At 37.5% G+C, this 12,360-nt stretch overlaps 1 protein-coding gene across 2 annotated transcripts in view; it reads left to right on the top strand.

The window, feature by feature from the left end:
* MSH3 (mutS homolog 3) overlaps window positions 1–12,360 on the top strand; it is a 114,241-nt gene that overhangs the window by 72,797 nt on the left and 29,084 nt on the right. For both annotated transcript variants that reach the window (XM_080574043.1, XM_080574042.1), the window contains exons 16-19: window positions 2,431–2,495; window positions 3,839–3,955; window positions 6,825–6,932; window positions 10,465–10,579. In XM_080574043.1, the coding sequence (XP_080430169.1) occupies window positions 2,431–2,495; window positions 3,839–3,955; window positions 6,825–6,932; window positions 10,465–10,579 (405 nt within the window). The remainder of the gene's footprint in view (window positions 1–2,430; window positions 2,496–3,838; window positions 3,956–6,824; window positions 6,933–10,464; window positions 10,580–12,360) is intronic.

Below are 12,360 nucleotides of genomic sequence, written 5' to 3'. Positions count from 1 at the left end.
ACGGGAAGAGTATTGTGTGAGGAAGGGAAGAGCCAGGATTTGAAGTGTTTCTCTCATATAGGATGATTTGAGGGGTGGATGAAGACAGCTGTGTGGAGGAAGGAAGAAGAGAAGAATTGATTAAAGGCTGGGGAGAGCCTGAGGGAGTAGTCAGACATGAACTGGACAGAAGAATATCAGAAACCACAAGTCAGCATGCACATTTTAAGGGAGGGGGCCTTTGTAGGATCAGAGAGCTCATAAACAGTTGTAGACCAACAGATCTATCTTGGTTTATGCTTGAGAGGAGCAGAAGAGATCGTGAGTAGCTGTTAGCTAATTTCATCTGGTACAGTTGTTTCAGTGACATCAAAAGAGGCAGTAGAAGAACGGTTGTAGAAGATGGTCAACGAGGTAAGGAAAGACGCTAAAAGAATGCAAGTAATGGAAAGGTAATTGAGTGGAAGGAGCAGAGCACAGGTATAACAAGAGTCTCTTTGAGATGAGGTCTGTCTTCCTCACATCTGTCTGTTAAATTCTTAGATTCTTGTAGCATGCTGATAGATGCAGTAGTATGCAAACACTTCGTAGCAACTATCACGGGCAGAAGTAGGGTTCTCTGGAAGAGAGTGAAGCTTCAAGGAACTTCTGTGCATCTCCCCACTCTGAACATCTTTTTAGGGAACAGGGCTTCATGGAGAAAAACAAAGTCAAACTATTTTCTGTTCAATGTGTGCCCCCAAATCTCTGATTGCAAAAGGTTTTCAGAGTCAGCCCACAGTTTGTTGACTTAGATGTGTTGTGAAGTTCGTGTTACAGTTCTGGTGAAGCTCCAGATGACACGTATCTTTTCCAAAATGCGAGGTCACACACGTATCTATTTCATCTTTTGTTTCTAGACCTCTACTGTAATTTGTTATAGATACTAAACAGGACAGAAAGCTGTCCAGATAACAACAGCATTGCTGTTTGTTTCAGGCAGGATTTAGAGCGAAATTGTTACATTTGGCAATTATTTGCTTCCTGCATGGGGTAAGCAGTGCTTTGGACCCAGTTTATTTAATACTGAAATTATTTATCTAATAGAGCTAAGAATTAGACAGTGAGAAAGCTAATGCTTTTGTTGCTTTGAAGGAGGTCACAATCTCTTTGCTTATTTCTCACTAGCCACACAAACAAACCAGGCGATTGAACTGTTTATGTTTATTTAGGCTGTTTTGAGTTCAGGCATCCAGCATAGACACAAATGTGGTATTATTTTCTGTCTTCCTTTTGTAAACATAGCATATTAAGTTGTTTTCAGATGAACTTTAGAAAAAATGTAATACCAGCACATCAGCAGCAACGCTAGCAGTAGCAATAGTTGGCTTGTTTTCAAATCTTTGCAGATCTCTACTTCTACCTATTTTCAGTCCTATTATCTCAAGTGCATTATGCAATTTAAGGGTTTCGAGCATACCAAATATTTTAAGGGTATCTTAGGTAAATTAAGAACTAGTGTATTTTGTCCTTTGTAGAATCTTGTGCTCGTTTTAGGATTATTCTTGTTTGTACTTGAAGGTGATTGCTGACTGTTTTGATGTGGTAAGGAAGGTTTTATCTAAATCACACTAACTGCAGTGGAAAAGCTTTGTGAGATGAGAGTCTGATGATTTGCTGTAAAGGTGATCAGATTCTGGGTTAATTCTATCTCTGCTAGAAAATCATTTTGCAGGTGAATTCTTTTATTTGAGAAAGCCTCAATTCGTTGACATCTAGGACCTCAGGGAAGGTTATAAAGATAAGCAATGTGAATCATATAAAATACTGTAATAAACACATCATGTAATTTTCAGTGCTCTCAGCCTCTTACTGCTGTTTTCCCCTGTTCATTCTCTTTCTGACCTCAAGCATATCTAAATTTGAAATAATGTGCTGTAGATACAGTGCTAATATTTGAGATTTTGAGTTCTTGTTTATGAACTGTTACAGGTAAACGTGTCTCTGTATGTCGTTGGTCCTTAGTCAGGAAGACACGTCTCTCTGATAAGCAATAGCCTCAGTAGAGGTGGTATATAATGTAGGATCTGTGTAAATAAATTGTGTGCTGAATTGGTGCACGGCTAGGTCAGGATCAGGTAAGCAAAACTCGCGTAATAGATTTGGTCTGCTTTTGGCCTGATAGGCAAGCAGATCATGTTAGTGGTTGGAGGAGTGGAAGAGCAGAGAAGGGGCCGCAGCATGGCAGGGCACAGGAACACCTCAGGAATGGAGTCACTGCTAGAAAACGTTCATGTCATGACCTTCGCTTCTGGGGAAAAAGAAAGTTAGTTCCTCCTGGTCTGCTCAGCCTCTTCAGGTTGAATATGGCTTTCCTCCAATGCAGGCAAATTTCTTGTTATATGAAGAATATTACTCTGTAGTCTTCATAACTACCTGTGATATCTAATATTACATTTCTGTTTATTTTAGTTTTTGATAGAAGTCAAGAATTCCCATATATCATGCGTGCCATCAAGCTGGGTTATGGTTAGTAGGTATGTAAAATGTCTTTCAAGTTTGTTCTGCTCTAAAACATGAGAAATAAAATACAGTATCTTGGTGTTACAGTTAATTCCACACACATTCTTGTTGCTCCATGTGGTTTTTATTTTTAAACTGAAAGCCAACAAAACCAAATTGTTATGTTAATTTTTGCCATAATAGGTTTGATTTAAAAGCACACAAAACCAAACTGAAGAACTGGAGTTCTTATTTTTGTTGTTGTTTTGTTTTCTTTTCTTTTCTTTTTAACATTGCACTAGATCCTTAGTGCAATACTTTACTTTTTTGATTTGTCAAGGATATTTACTGGTGTCAAAACGACTGTCTTTGTTCAGTTGTGCCTGTAGTTTTTAGGTACAAGCCTGTAGTTTTTAGGTACAAGCCTTTCAGAATGATGAGGGTTTATTATTTTATTCAGATAGGTAAAGGTGTCTGTGCAAAGATCTGTTTGTGCATCTCAGTAAACTCATTGTATTTAAAATGTCATTTTACTTATACACACAAGTATTACTTGGCTTGTATTTAGTGTTACGTGAAGTAATCATGATTTTTGATAGTAGGTTAGAGAGGTGGACTGAACTATGTAATAGGCCCTTTTTTCCTCCTCAGACATTTGTTTTATTATTGAAGCAGGTCAAACACCTTGGTGTTATAATGTATGTACACCAGACATCTATCACCAGAAATAGGCATAATAAAGGTGAACTCTAAAGTGTCGTTATTGACTTATGCAAGAAGTATTAGAAATAAACAGATTAGCCAGAAATAAGAAAATGAAGAGCAATAAAAATTAAAAAAAAAAGGCAATTAAACAACAAGAACAAAAATAAAAAGAAGTCTAGGAATGTCAGAGTCCTTTAATAAAAATACATAAGTAAATAGCAAGTGCCCCAGATGAAAACTAGTATATGTGCATGACAGCCTGTAGTTACTACATTTATTTCAGACTGATCATAGTTTTCCTTTTTAAGGTGATTTTTTTTATTGTAATTTTTTGTATATGCAAACAGTCACAGAAAATTTATCTAATTGTGCAGCATATCGCTGAACAGAATTTTGTGAAATACATATACTTCTGTGATACGGGCTATAGTGTGAAAAACATTTTAAAGGTTTTTTTGAATGGGTAGTGGTGCAGCGACTGGTCACTTTATTCACAGTATAGATCACTGGAATCAATAGAGCTTAGTACCACCATAAAATAACTTTTTTTTTTTTTAACATACATTTTCAAGGCTTACAGAGAATAAGAAAACTTGTCCAATTTTGTGTATAGATGGTATAACTGATTGCTTAGTAACCTTGATTTCCAGTTTGGCTTTTTTCTGTCTTCCAGCACAAAAGCCGTCAGCCGTTTCCACTCTCCTTTCATTATAGAAAATTACAGACATCTGAATCAGCTTCGGGAGCAGCTAATCCTTGTCTGTGGTGCTGAATGGCTAAATTTTCTAGAGTAAGTCTACAAAATAGGACTCATCATTGTATTTTATTTTATTTTATTTTTGCTACAGGAACAGAAAAAGATGTTTCTCTCTTAAAAAAAAGAAAGAGTTGATAGTTGTATTGCCCACAACAAATATGAAGATATGGTCAAAATACTGTTCTTGAAGTTAAAGTATTTTAAGGCAAGACATTTACATACAGACCTGAGAGCAGATGTGATATCTCCAGATTTTGAAATTCTGATGAAAATGTATATTTAATAATGTTAAGTGACTCTCAAAATTTGAAAACTAGTATGATAGCACTAAGAACCTGAAAGTGCAACTCTCTGTGAATGAGTGAAACTGAATCTAGTATTTTTATTATGTATTTATTCATGATGTACAATACAAATAAGAAGATTTTATTGTATAAGCTAAGCAAATTCTCCTTTGACGTTAATTAATACGCAGTATATGTAATTCTACACAATTGTATGCTATGTATGATAACCCTGCAACTAACTGTGAGTCTGTTAGAAGGTAACTAGAGTATTATCCCTCACAACTGCCATTGTTTGTCTCAGATCAGAGTTTCAAACAAACTTAGTTGACTGTTTAGTCAAAGGATCTTCAAAATGGCAGTTTGAAAATGATTTCTCAAATTTATAAATACCTTTGATTTTTCAGGTGTTGGGTTATTGAATATTTTTTCACTTGTGTGAGTTACAGACCACTGAAATTGTTCCTCCTGTCATGCAGTGATTACTGGCTGACTTTCAGTTGCGCTTTTTTTCCCTGATACTGAAACCTAGCAAGTTCCCTTTGAAGCTGTCTCAACACGACAGGGATTTTTTACCTTCTCTGATCTACCATCACACTGAATTTCTGCAAGTAAACATTACTATGCCAAAGTTGTCTTCTAATTATGCATATGTCATATGTCAGTAGTCTTGCCTGTAGTCGTTTTCTTCAAAAAGACTATTTTTCTTTAGCACCAGGTCAACTGCTTTAAATACTGGACAGACAATGAGTCCATCGTGTATCTTTTAAAGAGAAGCGATCAAACTGATGCAAGCATTTAAATGCTAAAATGTTTCTAAGTTGTGTTCTGTACCTCTCTGACATCCTGTCTGGGGGTTGGCTGCTCCAGCAGTGGGCCCTCTGTGGCAGGGGATGGTGGTTTTCCCTGAGGGTCCCACCTCTGTGTTGCAGGATGGTATTGGGCTGGGTGTGCCTTTGGCCTTAAGTGTGTCAGCCCCCCAGTGCTCTGGAGTTGGTGTAGAGACTCCCTGCTGTCAAATGACCTTGGCAATCAGAGCAAGCAGAGTGGGAATTACGCTGATCCTGCAAAAACATGAGTAGACTTTGAATCATTTTGCTCCATGAACAGGATGCACTGCGGGAGAATCTGTGGCTGAGGACGGAGCAGTAGGAAGCAGGTGGTTGGGGCCAGAGAAGGGAGAGGAATCTGTGTAGGACCTCTCTGACAGTAGCTAACTTAGCTGCAACGCAAAAAGGTGCCCCCAGTACCCTATGTTAATACTTTTATTTGCCCAGTGATGGTTTCTGATTAACTATCAGCAGAGTCCTGCTGCCAGCACTTGCCTAGGAGCAGCTCTTGTTTTATTTGTGATCTCTGTGCAGCTGCGGAACCACAGGTTGACCACCCCAGTGAACAACATCAGCAGTATTTTGAAATACTGCTATTCTAACAGTCATTTAACATTCCAGAAATTATCTATGATGATTAGTTGCTAAATGCTCTATTAGATTTCCTGTTTTAGTAAGTATTAAAATGTGTTTTCTTGCTGCCAGCCCTTCAAAATCCTTGTGAGGTCTGGAAGTCAAGGTTCATCCTTTGTGGCTTTTGCATTACCTTCGGTTCTGTAAAGGCTGTAGGTGACATACATGTGGCAGAGCCACAGTTTCCCCTTCCCTTCATTGGTGCCCAGGACGTGCTGAATGTGATGCCATGAATGTAACTGGGGCCAAGGTTTTGCCCCCTAGTAGGAACTCAGAAATTCTGTTTATTTGGTAGGAACGAGAAAACACATTCCAGTTTGCTCTCCTCAAGCTGTTTTGGCTTTGTGATACCATAAAGTAGTTTGGTTAAATAATATTTGTCACTAAATTAGCTATCTAAGTTTGAGTTGACCTCTGTTAACCTCTCTGCACTTAGATCTGCTGCTTTTCACGTTTACTTTGCTGTTTTCAATGCTGATAGCAGCATACGGTATCCTACCCTCTCCCCACCTTTCTAAATTCTGCTCCCATACTGGATTTATATTCCAAGTTGTATCCTTGAGACCAGGAGAGGAGGAAATGAATTCATAAGTGCTATGAGAATGAAGTCTACTGAAAACTGTGTTCTCCTGGTAACTTCATTAATGTACTGGGTGAAACAGTGCCATAAACGGAAAATGAATTCTTGAATTTTCTGTTGTATATACCATATTTTGTTGAAATTGTAGACAACTCCTGTATTCAGGCACTTTTATTATATATATTTTTGACTTTAGTGTATGATTGAAGTGAATTGGCACTTGGGATTCAGTTAACACTGTGATAAACAGTGGCGTTTTTATGGACCTCATTTAGGCAGCAGGGATCAACTGCAGACCCCTTGTATGCTATTTAGTGAATTTCATTTTGTCTGCTTTTTTGTGCTTAAAAATAATTCCCTGTTACAGCAGAATCATGAAGTCCATCTTGATTAAGATTGTGTCCTCATATGGTAACTTAATACACTGCTGGGAGATTTGAATTCAGAGTAATTTAAAGATCATAGGAGCCCTTTGAGAAACCTGCATGGGGTATATTTTGACAATACATTTGTATCTGTATAAAATTATTTTATTTTTTTTTTTTCTCCTGTTATTTTTCCCTGTTTTGGAATAGCCATTTTAGTGAACATTATCACCCTGTGTCTAAAGCGATTGGTCACCTAGCAACTATCGACTGTCTGTTCTCATTGGCACAGGTGGCTAAACAAGGAGACTATTGCAGGTAATCAATTTTTAATTTTTATTTAGGGTTTTATAGGGAATTTGAGTATTTAAAATAAATTTCAGTTGAGTTTGTGTAGTACAGTATGTATAATTAAAATTGTTTACAGTAGTTTTAACTTAATCTGATTTTGCAAAGCAATGCTTTTACCCTTATTTCAAGACCATAAATGTTGCAATTCACATTTGACAGCTTCCACTTGTCTGTCTGTTGTTTTACATGAGTCTAGTTGATGATTTCTCACAAACACATAAATATATGTTGAACTTAGCATGGAAACAATGTCCATGCTCCTTATTATTTTCCCAGAGAGGTCTTTCTAATACCAAAGTTTCTAAGGTTTATGAGGTGTGTTTCAAAGATGTATTTCAGGTAAAGACAGGTAAATACTAATGCCACCTGCTTCAGAAGTGATAATGTCTCACCTTTGGCAGTGTGTTCAGATCTGATGAGCTGTGCAGGTCCCTCCACCGAAGACCCATCCATGCATACCAGGCAGTGCAGCCTGGGACTCTAGCGGTGCCAAGGCTATCCCTCTTGCTCTCTGAGTTGCAGAGGCACAGAGCTTCAAGTCCTGCTTCCCCGAGGCTGGTCTAAAGCTAGTTCCTGAGCTTGCACACCCTGCAACTCTTGTGTTCCTCCCCCATCACAAGCCCGCGTCTCTTGCCTCCGCATGGAGACTGTCACCCTCACTGGGACGCCCATTTCCATCCTGCGAAGCGTCTGTCCCTGTAGACATGGAGACACACTGAGACACTAATTCAGCTTGCTGAGAGCTGTCCTGAAGGCCTGGAGTTACTGTTTCTGAGGTTTACTGTATACACCTCTGTACAGGGTTAGTTTCCAGTCCCCAGTTTCCAGTAAGTGTTTTCATTGTGAAGCTGCAGCACAAGTGGTACAAGTGATCAGACGATTACTTACAAACAAACATCTGAATTAGTGACGTTTGAGACCTGTGAAAGTACAGCAAATTGTGCATTAAATGTGTAAGGAGGGAGGGAAATCAACTTAAATACACTTCTGATTTTATACAGAAGGTAATAAAGAATATAAAGATAATATTGATCACTGTGGACTCTTGGGATCTTGTATGCCTCTATTAGAATCTCCTTGAAAGTAATTGCTCACTTATTTCTGTATACTCAGATGAGAAAACAAACTGAAATCTTATTAATTCACTGCACAGAGTTTAAATAATTTACTGAATATTAAAGAGTGGCTTAGAGCTTATAAACCGTCAGGGAGGAGACTTCTTAGCTAAACCTCAGCCAAAGGGAAGATGTCAATAATTAATTCTGGAGGTCTACAGAAAAGAAAATGAGACTTTCATATTAACTAGTTCAGGTATTTCAGAGGAGTGTTTTTTAAGGCATTTAAACGAGTTGTGAAGTTAGCAGCACAGGTGCTCCACACAGCTGTTGGAAAGAGCTAAGTGTCTCTTACAGCTTCCGCGGGTCATCCTGTGACACCCATGTTGGGAGACTCATCCTTTACAGGAATGATGAACAAAGTCAGGGCTCTCAGGCAGCAAAGTTACATATGTAAGGATGATAATTCAGGTAGCCCAGACATCATCATCATCTGATATTTGTGTTGTCCACTCTGCAGTTTGTAAATTTATTAACTTTCTGGAATGCTGTTGGAAAGATGCTACATGACTCAATAACGTGTTAAGCATTCCAGAGATACTTTTTTCTTTTCTTTTTTTTTTTTTTTTTTTTTTTTCCCCTACTGCGTGACACATGCTTGTCACATTGTGAGGACATAGGGCAGGAAAGACCTTTTGAATGACTGTGTCTGAGGCTTTGCTTCTGTGGGCCCCATTGTCTGAAATGAGAACAGGCAGTTGGCAAGGCTTGTGGCATCCTGAAACTACATCCTGTCTCAAAGCTTTGTGGAAGGAGACACGACCAGTTAAAAAAACATGGTGATTTCCAAAGATGAGGGTAGAATTTTAAAATAGCAAATGGATCATTTAGCTGACATCTCTCCTTCTTGGCTCCAAAATGGAGAGGTAGAGGAGCGATGTACTTCTAGGTATGTGCTCTTCCCTTCTCAGACCATCCTGTTACAGCTCCAAAGTAGTTACATATCTGACAAGAGTGGAGAGTGAAATTTCCTTTTTTTGTACCCTAAGACTCAGCCCTTACTGACTTCATCTCAGCTGTGTACTGCTGGAACTGTCCCGATGCTGAAAAAAACCAGCCAAACAAACAAAAAACCAAAACCAAACCCCACACAGCATTTTCAGCTTGCATCTCTTTCCCCAGTGACTTCTGTTCCTGATATGCCATTGTTTTATGTCCGTTTTCCTTTCTAATTGCACAGTCATTCTTCAGCCCAAGGAAAATCACACTTCCCCTGAATTTTGCATTCCTTCTGAAGTCCACCCAAGTGTTACTTCATTTCCAGTCCAAAAGTTCTGTGGCTTTATGCCATTATTCTCTTTTCTCAGCTACTGCCACTTCCCTAAGTTATTGCTCTTACCACAAAACGCTTGTACTGTAGGAAAATGTTGCAGAGACTTGAAACCACATCTACTGCTCAATTTATGTTGCACTTCACTTATGATGAAAAAGGAGAGCAGTAACAAAAAGAAATCACAGGTATAGTTTAGTTACTATGTTGTTTAGTGTTTTTTGTTCTGTGAAGAACAGACAGCTTTTTGAGATGGAGCTTCTTAGGCTGGAGGTATATAACAGAATTGTACATGGTTTATTAGTTATATCCTTGTATATAGACTAATTTGTAGGTAAGGTGGAGCCATTTGAAAAAAATGCTTTTTATTACACTGTTTGGAGAAGAGAAAAAGTACAAGTAACATCAATCTGGTTTGCATATTTATTTCTAAAAAGATACTGTCATTTCAGTGTTTCAACTTAGTACACTTTCTATCCACAGCAATTGTGATGACTATTACATGTGTTTGGAAGTTGCTGCGAAGTAGGATTGCAGCTCATATTTTTATAGAACTACAGCTCTGTCATCCTGTAGGCTTTGATTTGTATGGTTTAATGTGTTGTCAGTCACAATATACATAGCTGGACAGTTTTCTTTGCTATCCATGTGCCAGCCAGGGCTTGATGCTGTGGCAAGCTGGACCAGTTTATGAGCAAAATCATTTGTGAGACTATCAAAAGTATCTGCAAATGGTGGAAGTTTGTTGGAGCTTCTCTAGTGGTGGTGTTAGGAAAGTGGATTGTTCTCGAGTTAAGGGTTTTGTTATTGCTTGTTCATGTTGTAGTTCTTACTAGTTCTTTGTATTACATACGAACAACTGAAAGCATTTCCTACATAGTAAAAAAATCACAAAAGTACTCTAAAATATCTAAACTTAATTGACTAATATTTCTTTAAACTAAATGAATCCATTCTTTAGAAATATTTGATAGCAAGAATTCATTTTTCTGTCATTTGCATATTTTGACAAAAATCTGCATTGTAGATGACCCCCGCAACAGCTTTTAATTGCAGTAGTTCTAAGTAATTGGTTACAATGAACATTTAAATTAATGTGTCTTCCTTTTTGCAGACCGGTTGTGCAAGATAATCGGCAAGAAATAATCATAAAAAATGGCAGGCACCCTGTGATTGATGTACTACTGGGAGAACAGGATCAGTATGTTCCAAACACCACTAACCTTTCAGTAAGTATCAAGATAGCTTTTGGGATTCAAAATCATTCAGGGGAATGAATCTGGAATTTGCTCTTTGGCCAGGAAGTTAAAATAAATAATTTAATTATAGAATGGCTGCTTGCTTGCATTTCAGAGAGACATTGCTAGACATGACCATGTCAGTTTTGTCTGTTTTCTGGTATCTTGCAGTCAGATTCTCTCTTAGCAACCCTGTTCAGGCTTAATCACATAAGGAAAGACAAGAGGGAAGGGGAAAAGGAAAGGGAAAAGGGAAAAGGAAGGGAAAGAGGGAAAAGGAAATCTCAAAATCAGGAAAATGTGATTGTTTTTAAGTAGTTATCTTTGAAAGGTAAGTGAATAATTACATTTTTTTAACCAATGTCATTAGAGAGAGTCTACTTTTGTAGTAAATTTATCTCAAATTTATGGAGATTTTTAACGTTTGTTTTTCCATGGGCATATAATATACAAATTATCAGTCACTTGAGTTTCTGTGTCACATTTGCAGGCTCAGTCTTACAAATTATTTCTAAGGTAGCTCAGATGTTTTAAGGTATTTCTCTACTATGTGTTTTCCTTTCTTTCTAGAAGTGCCAAATTCACACAGCATTTCACAATCTGACGAAGCATATGTGGAGTTCTGACTGTTCACTGTGAAGTATCATGTACACACAGTGTAGACTGCACATTAGTTGTAACAAGCCATTCATGTTAACATAGATGAAGATCCCTGATGTGTAGCTTTGCAGACTCTGTGCTACCCATGTCTCTCTGACTAGTTTTCTGCAACAGAGAATTAAGTAATAGGATGCTGAGAAGTAGGAAGACTATTAACTTTCTTGGTGGTGTTGTCAGCAGGTCAAAAAGGGCTACAACTTAATGTTTTCTATGCAGTACCTAAATTGTATAACCTACATTACCTAAAATTGGTATAAATATGCAATTACCTTAGATAGAAAACACTGCCTTATTTTATTTCATAAATCAGTTTCTGAAGACCATATTTTAGTTTTTCTCCTTTTTCTCCCTGAAAAACTAAAACCTGCCTGTTAAATTGTATGTCCTTTTGACTTTTTTGTTGAATATTTATTTGGCTATATCTTTTTTAAAATACTATATTTCTCTTCCTAATGAATATAAAAATATGCTTGTAACTTACCTCTGAATACTTAACTGCCTTTTGATGCAGTAAACATAGAAAAGGTAGCAGATGTCAGCATGGAATATTGCCATGGTAAGCACTCTTCAAGTTTGTATGTATTTCTCTAGAAATATTTTTAAATGCTTTTCTGTGCTGAACAAGGATATAGATATTGTGCAATACTTCATAGAACATTTTCAAAAATTTATTTGAACTCCAAAAAAGCGACAGATGGCTCTTACAAAAAAAATCAGCATTTCATTCAGTAATCATCATGCACTTTCTCCCTTTAGTCCCCTTCTTATGTTGGCTTTTCAGATACTGAGTATTACAAAAGCAAGTGGTCATGGTATAATCACCTCCTCTCCTACTGTTGGTTTGAGTTCTCTCTTTTTTGAGAGAGGTAGGTGGGAATCCAGTTTATTAAAATGTCTCTAGTTTTAACTGTTGTGTTTGAATCAGCAGGAAAATGCATCTCCTGTCATGTTTTCAACTGAAATGTTGTCAGATATCTAACTTCAGGAAAGCTTTCTTGCAGTGTCCTGAAATAAATATTTTATACTTTGATTCTCCCTCTCCTTCCCAAATACTCATGGATTTTTTTAGTACCTTTATCATATATTCCAGTAAGATGTTAGCTTATGGTTGC

This window comes from Anser brachyrhynchus, assembly GCF_964034855.1.
Source record: "Anser brachyrhynchus genome assembly, chromosome: Z".
Classification (NCBI taxonomy): Eukaryota; Metazoa; Chordata; class Aves; order Anseriformes; family Anatidae; genus Anser; species Anser brachyrhynchus.
Note: the sequence above shows the minus strand (reverse complement) of the source record. Positions and strands in the feature narration are given on the sequence as shown.